Source organism: Corythoichthys intestinalis, chromosome 18 (assembly GCF_030265065.1).
Source record: "Corythoichthys intestinalis isolate RoL2023-P3 chromosome 18, ASM3026506v1, whole genome shotgun sequence".
NCBI classification, from domain to species: domain Eukaryota; kingdom Metazoa; phylum Chordata; class Actinopteri; order Syngnathiformes; family Syngnathidae; genus Corythoichthys; species Corythoichthys intestinalis.
In genome coordinates, this window is record NC_080412.1 from 34754105 (window position 1) to 34775851 (window position 21747).

A 21747-nucleotide genomic window follows, 5' to 3' on the forward strand; every position below is an offset into this window, starting at 1 on the left:
GACTGTCGCTTTATGTCACAGTGATGGCCAAATTGAAGCTTCTTGAAGCAATGATCATTGTGGTTCATTTGGTCTTATGACAGTCTTATGATACCGCTGTCAAATAAAGTGTTACCGGTTGATATCTTTTGGTGTAAATATTAGAGATGTCCCGATCGATCGGGTCCGATCACGTCATTTTCAAAGTATCGGAATCGGCAAAAAAATATCGGCCATGCATTTTTTTAATATATATATATATATATATATATATATATATATATTTTTTTTTTTTTTTTTTTTTTTGTTAAATTGTTTTCTAATTGTATTTAACGTTAGAGACATAATATGTTACATTCATCCAGAGTCTTTAGTTTAGGCTTAAGGTAGGGTTATTAACTTTATCCCGATAACGGCGGTAATTAATTTTTAAAAAATTTATCATGTTCAAATATTTAACGCAATTAACGCATGCGCTGCACGACCCACTCACGCATTGTCGCGTTCAATCTATAACGGCGCTGTTTTACCTATATATATGGAGCTAAAAGGCTAAAAGTAGAGTGAATTTTGGCAGCCTTTGGAGCCTTTTTTTAATTGGCTAAAGCCTTACAATCCCTCTCCTACTGATTAGAAATATCGTGGGACACAATGTGGGCAAGAAAGGTAGTAGTTGATCTTTTTCCTAACACCCTATGTTATTTCCCAACGCAGAGAAGATATGTCAATTGGTACCACTACGCACAGTCTTGGTTGCACTTCCCATCATGCTTTTAGGCAGAACAGTTGAATGGCTACAGTATCATTTATTGAAAGCTCAACAAATACACTAGATGGTAATATTTAGTCACAATATACAAAGTCACATTTATCCTTTAAGAATTACAAGTCTTTCTATTCATGGATGCCGCTCACAGAAAGAATGTTAATAATGTAAATGCCATCTTGAGGATTTATTGTCATAATAAACAAATACAGTACCTATGTACTGTATGTTGAATGTATATATTCGTCCGAGTTTTATTCATTTTTTTCTTAATGCATGGCCAAAATGTATATGATCGGAAAAAATTATCGGGAATGATTGGAATTGAATTGGGAGCAAAAAAAAAAGCAATCGGATCGGGAAATATCGGGATCGGCAGATACTCAAACTAAAACGATCAGGATCGGGAGCAAAAAAACATGATCGGAACAACCCTAGTGTTATTTATTTCCTGGCTTTTTTCTGTTAAGAACCCAGAGAGGGTTATTTGGTTATTATCTTTTTAATCAATTATATTATATTATATTATATTATATTTAGGGCTGTCAAAATTATCGCGTTAACGGGCGGAAATTAATTTTTTTAATTAATCAAGTTAAAATATTTGACGCATTTAACGCACATACCCAGCTCAAACAGATTAAAATGACAGCACAGTGGAATGTCCACTTGTTACTCGTGTTTTTTGGAGTTTTTCCACCCTCTGCTGGTGCTTGGGTGCGACTGATTTTATGGGTTTCAGCACCATGAATGAGCATTGTGTAATATTTGACATCAACAATGGCTAGCTACTAGTTTATTTTTTGATAGAAAATTTTACAAATTTTGTTAAAATTAAAAACATTAAGAGGGGTTTTAATATAAGATTTCTATAACTTGTTCTAACATTTATCTATTAAGAACTACAAGTCTTTCTATCCATGGATCGTTTTAACAGAATGTTCATAATGTTAATGCCACCTTGTTGATTTATTGTTATAATAAACAAATACAGTACTTAATGTACCGTATGTTGAATGTATACATCCGTCTTGCATTATCTTTCCATTCCAACAATAATTTACAGAAAAAAAATGGCATATTTTGTAGATGGTTTGAATTGCGATTAATTACGATTAATTAATTTTTAAACTGTAATTAACTCGATTAAAAATTTTAATCGTTTGACAGCCCTAATTATATTATATTATATTTAGGGCTATCAAAAGTATCGCGTTAACAGGCGTTAATTAATTTTTTTAATTAATCACGTTAAAATATTTGACGCAATTAACGCACATGTCCCGCTCAGACAGATTAAACTGTCAGTAGAGTGAAATGCCCACTTGTTACTTGTGTTTTATGGAGTTTTGCTGCCCTCTGCTGGCACTTGGGTGCGACTGATTTTATAGGCTTCAGCACCCATGAGCATTGTGTAATTATTGACATCAACAATGGCGGGCTACTAGTTTATTTTTTGATTGAATATTTTACAAATTTTATTCAAACGAAAACATTAAGAGGGGTTTTAATATAAAATTGCTATAACTTGTTCTAACATTTATCTTTTAAGAACTACAAGTCTTTCTAACCATGGATCGTTTTAACAGAATGTTAATGTTAATGCCATGTTGTTGATTTATTGTTATAATAAACAAATACAGTACCTTTGTACCGTATGTTTAATGTATATATCCGTCTTGTCTTATATTTCCATTCCAACAATAATTTACAGAAAAATATGGCATATTTTATAGATGGTTTGAATTGCGATTAATTACGATTAATTAATTTTTAAACTGTAATTAACTCGATTAAAAATTTTAATCGTTTGACAGCCCTAATTATATTATATTATATTATATTATTATTTTATTTACTTTTGTTCCATGAAGAATACAGAAAGGGTTATTGGATTCTGGCTTTCTGAAAAACAATAAATTATTTAAGCACTCCTGCAAACACTTTTTTTGTTACAAACTGACCCGGCCCCTCATCAGAGAAGGGAAAAGTTATGTGGCCCTCACAGGAAAAAGTTTGGGGACCCCTGATCTACAGTATCTTATTTTTTACTGTATTTTATTAATATGACGTATAATACATGTTACATGTACAGTATTTAAGGGTACTTGAAGGTTTAATTCCAATTTACGCAGGAGTTCGGGTAACGTCACCAGCGTAGGAACGGAACTCGCTCATAACCCAGGGACCACCTGTCCTTTAAAAATATTAGCTGAATCTGTTGGTCCCCATCCAACCACATTTATGGTGGATCATCTATGTAATATACGTATATCTTACTTGGCAGTTTGGGGCACTGGTAGCACTTGTTTTGACCCCAGGAATTGCCCACGCTTCCACAGCAGTCCTCTTGGTTAGTCAGAACTGGAAGCGGGGTGCTGTTGCACTAAAGCAAGAAGAAAAAAAATCACATGACCCTTTAAGTCGAGACACACGAGGAATTCCACCTGTGTAGATCTGACTCAACTCACAGCTTGTTTGGGTGTAGTCTCCTGGAAGCAACGGCCCTTGGGCTTGTGTCGCGTAGTCGGAGGGCGTGGCCCGTTCTTCTGAGGAGGTTTGCTGTCTGCCTGGTCGAGAGGCTGAATGACCACGGACGTGTCCGATGCGTGGTGAACGCGCACGTTTATCTGTACTGAAAACAGAGAAAGGGCATTGAGAGTGTATTGGTTTTAGCGGACTTATTAAAAGTGGTACCTTCAGAGGAGTGGTGGCCCGGCTGTGCAAAAGGTAAGGAGAAAACAGAGTGCGACTGAGTCATCTGGGTGCGTCCCAGGCCCGCTTGCTCCAGAAGCTTCTGGCTGTCGGGCTTCAAGGACATGGGGTAGACGGGCTGCTTGTTGCCCCGCGCCGCCTGTACGCGCTGGGTGAGCCGCAAAGGAAACTGGCACAGTCTGCCCGTGAAGCCCGGCGGGCATTGGCAGTGCTTCCTAGAGCTGCACACTCCACCGTTCATGCACGTAAGGGGACACACAACTGTGGAAATACAGAGACAAGAGGACAGTATTTTACACAAGTATCATTACTATGCGATGAGACCTTCTTTGCTGGCCTAAACACTACCAGAGACATTGACCTACATTTGGAACCTAAATTCTAATATTTGTTCCACAAATAATTATGAGTTTCAGTGGCAGATCTAGGATTTTTCTGAAACAAGGGCCAAGAAGGGGCCACATCTAACCCTAAGGGGCATAGGCGGAGTTTGACTTTTGGGGCAGGGGGGGCACGACATGTTGATGAACCCCAAACGGAGTTTCGGTAATAAAATTAATTTCCAAGAATAATTATAATCATAAATTGAAAATACGAGTATTTTGTTTCCCATCATTTTTGAGGGGAATTCTAAATTAGGCTGCCGAGGACAGCTATACTTTTCGACAAGATCCTCATCCATTGAATATGGTACGCCCGCTGGTGTTAACAGTTGTTCCGTCAAATTTTGCACCCCATCAGAAATTGCAACTTTGTGTTAAAAATGGCCGCGAATACTTGCCTGGCACGGCCAGACTGTTCTCCCTGTATTTTTCAAACACTGAGAGAAAAGTCTGGGAACCAGCCCATTAACGGCCTCTCGAGCAGGTACAAAATCAATCGACAAATCAGATTCATTTATTTGCGTGACGTGTTCTTAACGAGCAACGTCACTCTTGCGCGTCGGAAGTTGTCTCCAAAACAACACAGATGGTGAACAGGAGAGCCGAGAATATGTTCCAATCCACGGTAAAATCAGTTTTAAATGACCAAAAACACATCGACACGAGTCATTGACAACAGTCTGTCTCGCGCTAGCCATGTTGAATAAACTCCGCTCTCCTCGTATCTTTACTTCCGCGCGCAAGTCCCTCGTCCTGCCCTCGTCGTTTTACTAACGTCACGTCTGCCCGTCGCTGATTGGTCCACTCCGCTGTCTGTTTGCTGTGGCTTGCTCCGCCCTGGAAATTGTATCCGCTGAATGGTGGCCAGACTCAATAGCTGGAACAGCAGTGAGTCTGGTGTACCAGGCAAGCGAATACAGCGGTTACAAAGTAAACACTACAAACTTTCTTTAAATAAAGGAATATTAACCTACGTTTGATCTTGGACAGACATGTAGAAAAGTTCTCCTCTGACACTTTCTGTCATGTTAGCTACACACAACAATTGCACGCCGCTCTCTCACTGTTTACGTCTTTGCCTAGTTAAGCATTAATTTATGCCATATTCCTGTGGAACATGTATTTTACGATGTTACTTGTTTATTTATCACCTGTGGATATAACATTGAGAATCCAACTGAATGTAAAAGAGGGCTTATTCACTGCCACAACAGCTTTGGGGAGCAAAATATTATAAGGGTGCAAAATTTGTTATACAATTAGCATCTATAGTGGGGCTAATTGAAACTGCGCTCACCATTTTGGCGGTGCTCTCAGGCTTTTCATGGTCCTTATTTTTCAATGCTTGGTTCTTGCTCAGTAGTTGTTGTGGCTTTGGAAAGATTAGGTTTGGAAAAAAAAAAAAAAAAAGATATTTCCATCTTGCCTCCTTATTCCTCAGGTGGTTTTGGCTAAGCAAAGCAAATGACCGTCTAAGGTGCTAGTTATGTTACTTTGTGGATTTCTTGAATAAGACAACTTACTGAAATGGTTGATGTTTTTTACTGACAGATCTTTAGTTACAGAACAGAAGAGAAGCATCATAAACATTAACTGTCCACTGGCAGGCTCGCTGCGTATCTCTGACTTCTGTGTGCTGTGACATGCAGACATTATTAATCGAACATGCAGATGCGATTTGCTCATATCATTACAATAGTCATGATCTGTTCGAAAAATAATTTTGACCCATCATAAAAAAATTTTTTTGTTCATTTGATTCATTTGTTTGTTTATTGCTCTACAACTTTATAGACAATGTTTTACTGGAAAATTCTTAAATTTAAAATCATATATAGGAAATTCATTCATGCAATGACACTTTTCGGCCACCAAAATCCGCTTATGCTCAGGGGCCAAGTATCGCTGCCATCTTTGTTCAGTTTTTCTTTTGGTCAGCAAGGCAATACGCAGATTATCTTGCATGTGGCGGTAAAAACGTCGAGCAAAAATGCAGTAATAAAATTTTTAATATTTCATATTTAATCATACTGTGTGCAAGTAGGGTTACAATACATGGAACAATAATTTTAATCATTTTTTTGAAAAGTCATTTTAAACACAGAAAGCGGCATTAATATTTTACATACTCTAAAAATAACATCTCATTCTCTGACTTCACAAAAGGATTCGCCAATTGCTACGCTTTGTGCTAAAATGAGAAAAGGGGCACTTCAGGGGCCATTGAAATTAGAGGTGGGGCCAGCTGTACTGCCAAAATCATTTAACCAATCAGATTGAATTTGTCCCGACGCTGCACACGATTATGCATGTGCTTTTACGTCCACTGACTGGTTGGTCAGAACAAAACTTACTTAGTACTGCAGTACACACATCACATTGCAGTTTCCAAAACTTCTATATGCACCACAACTGTACATTAGCATACATTTTGTTTTGATTTCATAATACCATTGTTGTCATTAGGGCTGCAGCTATTGATTAATCGAGGAACTAGTTAGTTCGAATAATCTAGTAATCAGATCAGGAACATTGTCAGACCGAGACGACAAAGCGGACTCAGCTGCGGAGGTTCAGGCAAAAACCTTATTTTGAAAACAGAGGTTCTTCCGCTGACATGCGGGAATGAGAAAAGGTACAAACAAAGAGCGCTCCAACGGAGGAATGAGTCAGGATGACTAGAATCAAAAAAAGTTGAAACGCAAAGCACTCCAAAAGGGAAGAAAGGTAAATGTAAAACACTCCAAAAGGAGGAAAAAAATCAGGATTACTAGGATCAAAATGTACAAACACAAAGCGCTCTAAATGGAGGTTAATATACAGGATTACTATGAAAGCTATGACAAGAGGCTGACGTTACTAACCTGAGTAGAAAAACACTTCTACACCAGAAAAGGGAAAATAAGGCAATATATACACAGGAGGTAATGGGGAACAGGTGGAAACAATAGGTGATTAGGTGACCAGACGAAGGACAAGTATGCAGACACGAGGAGGGTGAAGCCTTCAAAATAAAACAGGATATGACATGACATGACATGACAAACATAAAAAATTAAAATACACGAGCTGAGCCCCAAACGGTATACAAAAATAAATAAATGAGGATCTAAGTACAACAAAACAAACAATTGGCTAACTTACATAGCAAAAGTCCCCTAGCTTAAATGCTATAAAATGCTAACTTTTTTTTCCCCAATGCTCTTAACAAATTGTTTAAACACATATTCCCACAAAAAAATAAACAGCTAATTGTACCTATAAACTAAATTATTGAAGAAATCTGACCTTCTAGCCAGACCGCCGGAATCGCGCCAGGCGAACCGTTGGACGCACGCTGGCGCAGCTCCAACCGGCCGGGCCGGCGGGACCCCGGCAATCCGGCCAGAAGGCCAAACTCCGCGCATCGACCTAAGTCTTAACCCAGTGGTCTCCAAACTATTCCACATAGGGCCGCAGTGCTCACTGGTTTACTGATATAACACAGACAAAGCAGGACGATTGTTGGCAATATTCGGCACGTTTTCGCTGAAAAACAATCAAGCGACTTATCAATGAGATTGGGGTCTAATGTCTTTAAGTGGCGTCTTAACTGATTTGGCTTCTTGCTGTCCGCTATAATTATTTTTAGACACAGCAAACAGTGGTCTTTCCTCATCACCCACTTTATTAAAAGTCAAAGCTAAAAGGCAAACGGCACGAGAAAAGCGTATTCTCGGCGGCTGAGGTAGAACCGTAGGTGAGGGCAGTCGTCGTGACGATCCCAAGCCGAAAATGGCACTTCTCGGGCGGCGACGTGAGAACCAGACAAGACAGTGGGTCGCTGCGTGAGTGAGTCCGGTCGGAAAACGGCTTTCGAAAACGGCGGCGGCACACTGCTCTTCATATCTGTTTTCTGTGTGTGCCGAGTTGTGACGGCCCCTGGCCGTTTAATAGTTAATTTTCTGAGGTTCTTCCAGTCAGCTGATCGTCACCTCCACCAGCTGGCTGCTTCCCCTCCCACTGTGACGACAGCTCATCGACGCAGGACGGACCGACGACGTCACCGCCGCTGATTGGCCACGGAAAAAGGCGCCAAGCTTCTTAAACCTGCCGCTGTCAACGTTCTAGGAGGTCGCATTTGACAGTATTCTGCCGCGGTCCTCCTCGCCAGCTATTTGCTCGCCATTCACGCTCGTTTGCATTTGATCGCTAGTTTGATACACTCCCGCTTTTTCGGTGAGGTCTTTTGTGTTTATTCGTTATTGGATCGTTTTTGTTCACCACTGTAAATAAGAGCACTGAAGCAAGTAAGGGTAAGTCGCCATTTCTGTTCAACCCGTTTTCTCCTGTTTTGTATAGAGTAGAGTAGGAGTTTAGGTTAGACGCTGTCTTTTCTTTGTTCCTTTTACATGATCAGGGTTTAGTTAGCGGGTGGGGTTTAAGTGTAGCTCCTTTTGTTTGTTGTTTTGGCCTGGGCTTACCCTGAAGTTACGCTTCGTCGGCATTCTGTATATATTCATTGCGAGTTTGATTGTTGTGTACACAAACTTATGTCCACTCGTACATTTGTGTGGCTTGTTTTATGTTACGCCCTTCGCGAGCCATCTTTGGGACGTAACACGAGTGCTCTTCCTTAGTTCAAAAATACTGCGCGCACTCTGAAAATGAGAGCGCCACTGCCACCCACTGAGTGGATGTGCAAAAACACTTTATTCCAGTACGGCAAAAAAAGAAAAGTTCCCCAAGGTCACATGCGCCCCCCCCTAACATCGCTCTACGCCCCCCCAGGGGGGCGCGCCCCACTATTTGAGAAGTACTGGTTTAGCCTATTATCCACGCGCACATTTAAACGTTGGTTCATAAAAACTCCGTCCAAAGGGAAGATGTGCGAATTCTACATTTATGGCGCCATCATGTGGACACCGGTAAACGAAAATTTAACTGTCGAAACGTCACTAGCCACGTTTACATGCTGACTTTTATTCATACCGATTCAAATCATTCCGAATGGAAATTTTACATCACCTGTTTACATGTCACTTCATCTATTCCGATCCAGCTTTTACATGTGACTGCCTTTATTCCGAAAGGACGTTTGACAACTGCCGTCTGACATGCGCAGATTAATCAAAACAAAGCGTCACGTTGCAAAACATGGAGCTCGATCGTCAGATCAGCTGCTGTTTTAACTTTTCGAGTGGAAACAAAACTTCAGAATGACACGCCGTTCATTTAAAAAGTTGTGTGGGTGCGCTGTGCGTGTGCTTGGAAGCCATGTTGCAAGTGACGTTACTTACGTCACCAAGTGACGTCACCACGTCAGTACGGAGCATGTGCAGAAAGAACGCAACCAGACACCATTCCGCTTCCCTGTTTACATGATATAATTTTACTTCTAATCGGTTTGGGAAAAGGAATATTCCACCCCTGTGAAACGGAATGAAATTCCATTCGGTTTGGGCCTGTTCATTCCGAATGACGTGTTTATATGGAACACATTTATTCGGTTTGAACATCTAAACCGATTGCAATTGGAATATTTGGCTCCATGTAAACGTGGCAATTGACTGTGACAAACTTTGTCCCTACGTCACACGTGAGACCAATGTTTACATTTGGAGTAAATGAGACAGGTGCTGTTTTGTTCTCTTTTCCTCTTGCAGTGCTTCATGCCAAGGATTTTTTGCGAAATGTTATGAATGTACTGAGAAATGAATGAATGCAGTTGTTTTGTTTTTGTCTACAAAAGTGCTGGTGTGGATGTAATTATTTTTTCCTGGCGTGTTAGGGCAGAATCGTTTAAAAAAAAAAAAAAAACTGCTAGGTGTAGACACGGCCTAAGATGGTTTGCTCTTGTACCATGTACGTAATAAAGCGTATGTATGACTGAAAATAACATGTCAAATGTAATCTTCATTGCACGCAAAGAAAAAAAAAAAGCACCTGGACCAGCAGATTTCTCCAACCAATCAGAAGCAGACTTTTGGCACGCTAAAAGAGGTGATGTCATTGATGTATCTAACAGTCTTAATGGGGGAAGCCTATCCCAATCTGCCGAATGTATGAGAAACAGCAGCACGTGTCTTGGCCGGCATTCATAGCGAATTGAAAACCTGTCCATTTGGTACTTTTTGTACTTTTGGTACTAAATCCTAACAACCATGTGGAACTTGACTTTCACATCTCCCCACCACTACACATGTAGTAACTAATGTTCTCACCCCGCTAGTAACAAACAGCATTTAAACAACAAAACGACAAAGAGGAAAGCATCCAGATGGAAACAATTAGAGGCACATTGCCAGCGAGTCTGGACGGCGGTGTAATTACGGGCCTGGATCACTTTAAACGCAGCAGGGACATCCTCACAACGTGAAAGACAAATAGCAACAAATCCAAAAGGGTCTTTATAAAACAGTGAGCGAGCATCGTGAGTGCTTCACGGTGAGGAAACTGTTAACATTAAAATAGAGCAGTGATTGACTTGTGAAATAAATTTACACGGGTTCACTCAAAGGAATAAAGTTTTTATTTGCTGCGACGTCGTTTCATAATCACAAAGGTTTTGAAAATGATCATTGGAATTAAACGAGGGAATGATACTGCAATGTTCTTGGTATGTGGTATTAATATGTTCTCATAATAAAATTCCTCAGCACTGGATGTTTGACAAGCAGTCTCACAAACGAAAGGTGATGGCGCGTAACCGCCACACAGGCCGTGACATGCAGCACGAATGAATAAGGGAATGGCAGGAAATAGGTGAGCTACACACACATCTTTACCAGACATCCTCTGACATAATAGCTCCAAAATCGGGTTGCCGCTCCACTTATCATCCTAGCTTGGAACTGGGAAAGACGCGTGGGAGGCAAATTACGATAACAGATGCAGACGCAAGCCAAAGAGACTTTTTTTTCTCCGTCTCTTCTAATGTCACAGGATCCCACAAAAAGCCACAGAGACTGGACTCAGAAATGTACAGGCTAAGGCCAGAACAGAGGGAGTTTTCTAAAGTAGTACAGTCAGGATTTATTATACAGTGCCTTGCACAAGTATTCGGCCCCCTTGAACCTTGCAACCTTTCGCCACATTTCAGGCTTCAAACATAAAGATATAAAATTTTCATTTTTTGTCAAGAATCAACAACAAGTGGGACACAATCGTGAAGTGGAACAAAATTTATTGGATAATTTAAAAATTTTTAACAAAAAACTGAAAAGTGGGGCGTGCAATATTATTCGGCCCCCTTGCGTTAATACTTTGTAGCGCCACCTTTTGCTCCAATTACAGCTGCAAGTCGCTTGGGGTATGTTTCTATCAGTTTTGCACATCGAGAGACTGACATTCTTGCCCATTCTTCCTTGCAAAACAGCTCGAGCTCAGTGAGGTTGGATGGAGAGTGTTTGTGAACAGCAGTCTTCAGCTCTTTCCACAGATTCTCGATTGGATTCAGGTCTGGACTTTGACTTGGCCATTCTAACACCTGGATACATTTATTTTTGAACCATTCCATTGTAGATTTGGCTTTATGTTTTGGATCATTGTCCTGTTGGAAGATAAATCTCCGTCCCAGTCTCAGGTCTTGTGCAGATACCAACAGGTTTTCTTCCAGAATGTTCCTGTATTTGGCTGCATCCATCTTCCCGTCAATTTTAACCATCTTCCCTGTCCCTGCTGAAGAAAAGCAGGCCCAAACCATGATGCTGCCACCACCATGTTTGACAGTGGGGATGGTGGGTTCAGGGTGATGAGCTGTGTTGCTTTTACGCCAAACATATCGTTTTGCATTGTGGCCAAAAAGTTCAATTTTGGTTTCATCTGACCAGAGCACCTTCTTCCACATGTTTGGTGTGTCTCCCAGGTGGCTTGTGGCAACTTTAAACGAGACTTTTTATGGATATCTTTGAGAAATGGCTTTCTTCTTGCCACTCTTCCATAATGGCCAGATTTGTGCAGTGTACGACTGATTGTTGTCCTATGGACAGACTCTCCCACCTCAGCTGTAGATCTCTGCAGTTCATCCAGAGTGATCATGGGCCTCTTGGCTGCATCTCTGATCAGTTTTCTCCTTGTTTGAGAAGAAAGTTTGGAAGGATGGCCGGGTCTTGGTAGATTTGCAGTGGTCTGATGCTCCTTCCATTTCAATATGATGGCTTGCACAGTGCTCCTTGAGATGTTTAAAGCTTGGGAAATCTTTTTGTATCCAAATCCAGCTTTAAACTTCTCCACAACAGTATCTTGGACCTGCCTGGTGTGTTCCTTGGTTTTCATAATGCTCTCTGCACTTTAAACAGAACCCTGAGACTATCACAGAGCAGGTGCATTTATACGGAGACTTGATTACACACAGGTGGATTCTATTTATCATCATCGGTCATTTAGGACAACATTGGATCATTCAGAGATCCTCACTGAACTTCTGGAGTGAGTTTGCTGCACTGAAAGTAAAGGGGCCGAATAATATTGCATGCCCCACTTTTCAGTTTTTATTTGTTAAAAAAGTTTAAATTATCCAATAAATGTTGTTCCACTTCACGATTGTGTCCCACTTGTCGTTGATTCTTGACAAAAAAATTAAATTTCATATCTTTATGTTTGAAGCCTGAAATGTGGCGAAAGGTTGCAAGATTCAAGGGGGCCGAATACTTTTGCAAGGCACTGTATGTCATTTCATTAATGAAACTCCGAGGGAGATTGTGTTACCCAAGTTTGATGGTAGGAGATTCAAGTCAATGAAACTATTTGCCTCCAACCATTTTCAGAAACTTAGAACTTGTTTCATGGTCATTGGTGAACTGGAGCCTGCCGCTGCTCACTTCAGGGGGGTGAGAGGCAATGGACACCCTTAGCCCTGGGGAGTGTTATTAATCTTAGTTTTAAAAAGTAATTAATTAGTTACAAATTACTTCTCCCCAAAAGTAATTGCGTTAGTAACTCAGTTAACTGAATGTAAAAGTAATTAATTACTTGACAAAGTAACTGGTGATAATTTTCATGTTTTTTTTTTTTTTCTGGCCCTAGCCCAATTCTTTACCCTAAACTTAACTAGACACAAGGGTATTGCGGATATTGCGATAACTAGATAATAAACTTTGCTATGTGTGGAAGTCATTTAATGTTGTGAATCAATCGTTAAAGTTAAAAACTCTTGGCAATAGCATCGCTAGCAAAAAAAAAAAAAAACTAATATGTATGCTACGATGCAGTCTAAGTACCTATAAAATGTCGCACATTGTGAACATGTGGCAGAAACTGTTGCACATTTACTTCTCGTTCTCATCTCGTCAGACGAAAACTGGCGTTCGTCTCGTTATGTTTTAGTGTCCCAAAACACGTTTTTAGCTCGTTATAGTCTTGTCAGCGTCATGACAAAGGTATTCGTTGATGAAATATTTTCATTAACGTCATCGTTGATAAAAAAAAAAAAACAACAACAACAATGCTAGGAACCCCCCAACCAACCTCCTCAAAAAAAATTAATGTAATTTTTTTTTACATTTTGCCAAAACACTGTAGAAGCTATTGTTTCGAGATATATACCAATAACAAATTATCATGATAGCACTTGTTGCACAAACACATTCATATCATTTTCTTATACAATTACCCATAAATTTCTCAACACTATTTACCTCTTGGGCAAAATGACCATTTGATATTCAATAGATTAATATAGAGCCTACAGACAATTAACTCTTCAATTACTGACCTATCACGGCTATTTTAGGATGTGGGAGCTCAAGTATCCAACAAACACACCAACCGACAAACTAAAGGAAGGGAAGACTAGAAGTCGCATTTGTAGGGGGCAATTTTTTAATTCAGAAGAAATCAAGAAGAAAAATTATATGTTAAAGTAGCAATAGTAAAATAGGGAACAACTTGCTAAATAGGCATTTTTTAGCGAAACATAATTTTTGGAGAAAATGTGATAGGAGCTTTGCTGTGGCAGGTACAAGTTAGTGACGGGATCTGTCGTTCACTTGAGTAAACGAATCCATTCCGGTTCGTTCAGTAAAAAGATTCGTTCAAACGAATCGTTCAACGAATCGTTCGCCCCCCTCATCTCCCTCCCCACCCAAATGAATCGTTCGGTTAGTGAACGGGAAGTGACGTTGCCGAACGAATCACCAAAGACCGCTTCGCAGTATAACTGAACGGGAAGTGACATTGCTTGGTCCCTCCCTCTCTTGCACATTGACCACTCGTCGTAGTTTCAGAAATGAGTGACAGGCGATATCATTCTGCTTTCACAGACAGCCTCGTCTCCCTCCCGCTGCTGCAAAAGCGAGGGAGAACTTCCGCGTCGTCTGTCCTAGTTCTATGGGCTCAAAGTCATGGCTCGTGCTTGCATTTCGATTTAGGATGCGGTTAAACATTTTCCTTTTGAGGGGGAAGTGGGGGTTTGGGGTCGGGGGCGCACGGACTTTCTTTAGCATGATCTTGCTCACATATACAATTCTGCTGCAGTGCTGCTACCAGCCAACGTGGCATGCTTGCTGTCACGAAAATAAAAATAAATCGAAAGTTTAATTTCTAAATATGGAACGACCAACACATCATATTTACCTCTCGCTCTGTTGTATTTTTGTTTTTTATTATTAAGATGATCGTATTGAATTTTTGCACTGGTATTAATAAATAAGCTCCCCTGTGGTCCCCGCATCTCAGATCGTCAAATGCTGACGAGAAATAATTGTTTGCTTTTTATGATGTCGCCTTTCTACTCTCATTAGTCTGTTAAGAAAAATGTAGACATATTGCGACATCTCCCGTGTCCGCGCGCTTTGTTTTTGGGCGCTTGAGTAGCACATGATGGACGGATTGACATAATTTGTCAAACCAACCAACACCCTCTGACACGAAAAAAATAATAAAACACTCGGAAAAAATTGACATGTATATACAGTTTCATTGCAAATCAGTATTATGGTGATCATACAAAATTTTTTTTTTTTTTTCTGTGCACATATGAGGTAAATATCGCTGCCATGAAGCCTCCATATAGTGACAGTTCTCTGCCCGCTTCACTGCCGTCACGCGACCGCAGCTCAGGTTTTGCTTGCCTCGTAGCTACGCGTGTTTTAAATTACTGTAAATTTGATAGTATATAGTCATAGGTACAGTCCTGAGTCTGTTGAGAAAAATAGAACACTAAACCATGCTCGCTAGATTTGTGTGGTGTTTTTGTCTGTTTGAGCAGCATTTGATAGGCTCCACGTTAACAAATATGTGACAAAGTCATTTCCTTTCATTTTATGACTCGTACACCGCATAGTCATTACTGGAAAGTTAAGTTAGCAGCAAGCTAGGTCAGGAACCGGAGGACCGAATCACTGAACGGGAAGTGACAAAACTCAGTCTTTCCCCCCTGCCTGCACGCTGGCTGCTTACTGGCCACACGTGGAAATGAGTGACAGACGCCTTGATTCTGTTTCCGCTCCCTCCCCTGCCCGCGATGAAGCTGGCGTCTGATTGGTCGTGTGCGATGTCAGAAGACGCTGCCGCTTGCTCAACGCCCTCCCACGCAGCGAACAAGCGCCACCAACTTCATAGAACGAATCAGTGCAGATGGTGATTAGTTCGGTCTCGTTCACCCAAACAATTCGTTCAAAAAGAACGAATCGTTCGCGACCGATACAACACTAGTACAAGTCTAAGACCCACCTAGTTGATTTTGGGGCATTTTGGAGTCACAGGCCCAGCAATACTAACCCTAGTCCAGCAAATACGTATATTAAATGTTTAAAAACAGAAATACACACTTGTTACGGCCCCGAGTAACAATCTAAATTAGATTTTCTTTTCATAGTACTTAGCTCGCGACATTCCTGTGATGGCTGTGAATGCTCACGTTTCAGTGCCATAGATGGCAAAAGACGCCCAATCCAGTCAAAATGGATTGGACGGCTAACATCAATAGCAGCCAATGAGTTCATTGACTGGCCTTTAAGGTTTTTTTTTTTAATCATAATTTGTGCATGAAAAGGTTATTGTGCAAGAAAAAAATGATTAGCGGTGATACGTAGACTTTTTCTACCAATTGAATTCGGTTACTGTTTACATTTTACTTTATTATTAGGGTAGTAGAAGAAATATAGTTAATTAAATGGCTGTAGGAGTCTATTTCTACAGTAGCAACCACTACTGGTTACAATCCTGTAAATCAATAAAACCCTGTCTACTGTCTGCAGCTTTATTACTCCAAAAAGTTTCCAAATTACACATCTTGTCTATATTACAAATGTAATTAGGTTGTTTGTTGAGGCTGCAGAACTGAAGCATATATGATTTAGGATCCTTTATGATTTACGTGTTTTCAAGTGACTCCTCTCCTTACAAAGAAAATTACTGGAGACTCATTTTGTTGGTTTGTGTTCCAGTGAAACAAAGTGTGAGCAGCATATTCATGGCCCGCTAATAACAAATGACTGAAATCGCTAGCATGTACAGAGCACTTTCCCTTCATCAGCGCATAATTTATGTTCCTCTCATGCTCATTAAGTCATCAGTTACCCTCTTTTAGTCTGGGAGACAGGCGTCCTGTGTATGTACCACGCCTTTGTCTTTATGGATCCAACACATTCCTGAGACGGGAAGTTATTAACCCTTTCATGCACCAATTATGATTTTTTTTTTTTTTTTTTTAAAACCCTTACGAGCATTGATTTAACTCGCTGGCTTCCGATGATGGCAGTATAGACGTCCAGTGGCGGATGCTGGTCTTTCAATGAGGGAAGCTCAAAGTGTGTCTGGCTGTGAGTGCTTTGTGACAGTGGAGGGGCTCAGCAGCAACCGCTGCCCAGTAGGGAAAGAAACTAGAGTGCCAAAGGTCAAGTCTCTAAACAGGTGGTTCTTAACCTGCGTTCGATCGAAACCCAGGGGCTCGGTGCGTAAGTATAAGGGGTTCGGCGAAGGTTGAGACCAGTGTTGTTAATTTTACTTTAAAAAAGTAATTAATTACAGTTACAAATTACTTCTCCCAAAAAGTAATTGCGTTAGTAACTCAGTTACCTGAATGTAAGAGTAATTAGTTACTTGGCAAAGTAACTAGTGATAATTTTTTTTTTCTCTCAAAAAAAACAAAAAAAAAACAGGTCACGCAATGTGAAGTTTAAAGGGTTTAGGGGACAATTGGCCCTAGCCCAATTCTTTACCCTCCACTTATATAGACACAAGGGTATTGCGATAACTAGATATTAAACTTTGCTATGTGTGGAAGTCATTTAAAAGTTGTGAATCAACCGTTAAAGTTGTTAAAATTGCTCCCGTTATTGCATTAGTTCCCTTCTGTCTACTTTAAACATGTGTAAGTTTTAAAACTGTTTCATCATTTAAAGATAGATTTAAGTTAAGATTTTGCCGATTTAAGAGCATTTTAGATTAAAAAAAAAAAAAAAAAAGTTACTTACTTTCGCTAGGAAGGATCTCTACATCAGAGCCTTCCTGAGAGGTCTACTGCTTTAAGATGGCGGCTGTTTACTAACGCATGTAGTCCTTAAAACATGTTGCCTATGCAGCTGTGTCTGTCATTTGCATCTAGTTCTATAATATCATATCTACCGTGTCATGTGGGCGTAGTTTGTCGGCTATGGCTGCAGTCAGGTACTATAGACCCTACTCACCAACGTCACAGAATGACGTGTCGCTGTATCCGGCCGCCATATTGTCCATCTTTGTTTATCCGTATTCTCAATGGTTTCAATTTGTCGTGCAATTTATAGTGCAATTCATGGAAGTCCCGGTGCTTTCAGACGCTGTAAACTCATTGGATGCGTTGCATAAAAGGTGTTATGTGGAAAAGCTTCAGTCTATCCATTCGCCAGATCCATATTTGATGCCTAAATCGATATTTTTCGGCCCGCTGTCTTCGCCCTCTCTGCCTGACATCTGCTACCCTGATATCTACAACTATCTTGTCCACACAAAATCAGCCTATTCTCACGAAAGTTTGAAAAACTTTAAGAGCAGCACTCTAAGCAACATTACCCCGTGTGACCCTTTACTTCCAATTTTCTAAAATGGCGACAATCAAAAAAAAAAAAAAAGTTGACTGCGATGGCCGACGCTTCAAAGATAGGTGGATATTGGACTACGTATTTCTTCAATAAAATACGCAACAACTGTGTCTACCTCATTTGCAAAGAGACAGTCGCTGTTTTCAAGGAGCTCAAAGTGACGCAATTTTACCAAACAAGACACGCTGACATGTACGACAACATTACAGGGAAGATACGCAGCGAGAAATTATAGCAACTTGAAGCTAGTTTAATTTCACAGCAGCAGTATTTCACAAGAGCCCGAGTGTCGAAAGAGAACGCCACAAAGACGAGACTGTTGAAATTATGAATTAAAAAGAAATAATACAGCAAATGTGACACACAGAAGGGCTTTCTAACATTTGTTTAAATATATTGTTCTATGTAAATCAGCCAAGGTAGCCCATCGCATTTTTACCACACCAAATCTGGCCCCCTTTGCAAAAGGTTTGGACACACCTGTTTAACTGATGATCCGTAGACGAGGCCAGCTTCTTTCACTTGGTACCAGCTAAATATTATTCAAAATGTAATGATGGTGGAAGAAATAAGCATCTTGAATTTGAAACTGTATGTTGTCGGCGATTAGCCTCGCAATGATCTTAATTGTGGTTGTCAGCCCAAAACCTTCTAAATGTATATTAAATGCATCTTACCAGATATAAAATGACTACTACATAATCCGTGGTAATCGTTTGGAGCCCAGTTTTCTCGTCGAATTGCAGCAGTCCATCTCGCTCTCCTCTCCGGGTCTCTCGGAATACGGTAGAACTTCAAGTCTCTCCGTCTATCTTCTCTGTTATTGCAACCAACCGCCACACACGCCTTCACCATTTTGATTATTAATGTTATCGAGCAGAAAAACACGCCATAATAGGAGGAATTTACGTAGCGGTAATGCGTCAACACGAGGAGTTGACGGACAATATGGCGTGGTTGTGACGTCATGTGAGTAGGGTCTATAGCGATAGCTGTTTGGCATGCAAAGTGATCACGTGTCATCACACAACAGAGACTGTAGTGAGCGTCAGGAGGCAAACATACTGGACCGGTAAACACGGATACCGATACCACCATTTCAGGCCCGATCGGCCCCCCCTGCCGATACTGGAATCAGTATCGGTGCATCTTTAATTGAAACGTGAACATTCCCAGCCAGACGTCTTGGTTTAAATGACTATTGTTGTCAATAGCATGCAGTGGGTTAAATACTATAAAAGGAAAAAAATCTACTTTAGAGTGTTACTTTGGGCCGTAACCAGTGTGAAATTCTCTTTTTTCCATTTTTATTTCATTACAGTAATTTACATCAAAACGATACAGTGATTGTCTCGTTTTCCCCAATGCCTTGACAATGGATTACACGATTGCAGTTGCAACTCATCCTTCTCCACCTTCATACATCCATGTTTTGTTAGCCATGTGGTTTCAGTTAAGCCATTAAAGGTTTTGTCATGCCCTGGCAGAAAGGAAATGCAAAATTTTCACTCGCCTGACAGAAGTATTTTTCATGTGCTTTAGGACATGTGTATGGGAAAGAATGGCTCAACAGCAGGATATGGTGATGAAGTCATTGGAAAAATGACGTATAGAACATGTGGTGGAGTAAGATACAGTATGTAAGAAAGAAAATAATGATATCAAGATCCTGTGATAATCTGTCTATTTTTACATAAGCACATTCACATGCCCTAGACCAAAGAAAACTATGTATACAGTATATGGAAATAAAGATAAGAATTTAGTATAAAAACGGATGAGGAATGGTGACTGCAGGGAGAAAGGAAGGAATGAAGGAAGGAAAGAATGAGAAAAGAAATGGAAGTATGCGTGTACGGAAAATTAAAGGAGTTGGTGAGAATGTAGGAAATGTGTAATAAAGAAGGGATCAACACAAATAGAAGGAATGAATGAAAAAGACTAAGAGTGGGTTTGAGAAAGGAGAAGAAAAGTTACAGAATGGAGGAAAGGGAGGGAGGAAAGAACAAAACAGGAATAAAGCAGCAAGGAAACTGAGAGGAAGCAACGCAAGGTAGAAACGGGAGGAAAAAAAAGGTTTGCCCAGAGAGTGCCCTATTACACGACCACCCACCCGACAGTGTCCGTAGATGATGCATCATCATAACGCAAACCCCCACCCTCCCTTGCAGCGTCGCTCCGGCCGCAGCCGCACCCTTTGCACACAAAAACAACAAATTACAAACCACAAAAACACGAAGAAAAATGTTGCACATACAGCAGGGACGCACACACACATACAGGCAGACTCTGACCTGATGTGTCCCCTCATGCCACAAACAACCACCAACCACGCCTCCAATCAAAGGAATCAGACTGTAAAATAATAATGACGCCAGTTGAGTCACTTTCTCTGTAATTCACTGGCCTGTCTGAACCAACCGAGCCACATGCAGATTAAATATAGACAGTGTTTCTCTTTCTGGGCTACATTGCACACTTTCGCTCATGGAAGCAGACACGCGCACATTTTTTGTCTCTGTAACCGTGCATGTTTCCACTGGTGTCCTTTTCATTTTGTTGGCCTGTAACTTTCACGCTCTGCGCACATGCTGATTGACGTACAAAGCATGACACATTTATATATTTATGTCGATAATGTGAATATCATGATGTCACATATTATGTGTTGTTTCCGTCCACGATGACGATGGACAAACGTTTTTGTAATGACGATGACGAGACGTTAACGAGCTAAAAACATGTCTGGGAGATGAAAATATAACAAGATGAATGCCAGTTTTCGGCGGACGAGACAAAAATGTGCAATACTTTCCATCACATGTTCACATTGAGTTACATTTATGAAGTGGTGGATGAAGTGCTCACTTTTTTGCTTAAGTAAAAGTACAGATACAGTAAAGGTGATTCAGCATTACATGCAGTTCTCGTGGTAAAACAAATATAACTTAAGAGAGAACACAATAAGTTTTTTTGACATTTTTTACTGCATTGTACAAGTATTACTAGTGTACCAAGGTAGTGAACAAATTAAGTGTACTAAATTAGTGTGCAGATGTGAATAGTGAACAAAAATAGTGTACACAGGTAGTGTAATAAAGGTAGTGAACATAAGTAGTACAAATGTATATTGCAAAGGTAGTGAGCAAATGTAATGTCTAAAAGTAGTTTGCACAAGTAGTATACAAAGGTAGTGTACAAATGTAGTAAACAAAGGTAGTGGACAAAGGTAGTGTACAAAAGTATTGTACAACAGTAGTGTACAAAAGTAAGGTATGAAGGTAGTGAACAAAAGTAGTGTACAAAAGTAGTGTACAAATGTAGTAAACAAAGGTCGTGGACAAAGGTAGTGTACAAAAGTATTGTACAACAGTAGTGTACAAAAGTAGGGTATGAAGGTAGTGAACAAAGATAGTGTACAACAGTACTGCACAACAATAGTGAAAAAAGGTAGTGAACAAAAGAATTGTACAAATGTGAATAGTGAACAAAAATAGTGTACACAGGTAGTGTAAAAACAGTAGTGAACATAAGTAGTACAAATATAGTGTGCAAAGGTAGTGAACAACGGTAGTGAGCAAATGTAATGTCTAAAAGTAGTTTGCACAAGTAGTATACAAAGGTAGTGGACAAATGTAGTAAACAAAGGTAGTGAACGAAGGAAGTGTACAAGAGTATTGTACAAAAGTATTGTACAACAGTAGTGTACAAAAGTAGGGTATGAAGGTAGTGAACAAAAGTAGTGTACAAAAGTAGTGTACAACAGAAGTGTATAAAAGTAGTGTACAAATGTAGTGTATAAAAGTAGTGTACACAAATAGTGAACAAATGTTGTATACAAAAGTAGTGCACAAAGGTAGTGTACAACAGTAGTGTACAAAATTAGTGTACAACAATAGTG

At 40.1% G+C, this 21747-nt stretch overlaps 1 protein-coding gene across 3 annotated transcripts in view; it reads right to left on the bottom strand.

Annotated features, from left to right (window-relative positions):
* ltbp3 (latent transforming growth factor beta binding protein 3) overlaps window positions 1–21747 on the bottom strand; it is a 99337-nt gene that overhangs the window by 50518 nt on the left and 27072 nt on the right. For all 3 annotated transcript variants that reach the window (XM_057820837.1, XM_057820838.1, XM_057820835.1), the window contains exons 2-4: window positions 3443–3721; window positions 3217–3380; window positions 3026–3131 (exon numbers count right to left, since the gene is read on the bottom strand). In XM_057820837.1, the coding sequence (XP_057676820.1) occupies window positions 3026–3131; window positions 3217–3380; window positions 3443–3721 (549 nt within the window). The remainder of the gene's footprint in view (window positions 1–3025; window positions 3132–3216; window positions 3381–3442; window positions 3722–21747) is intronic.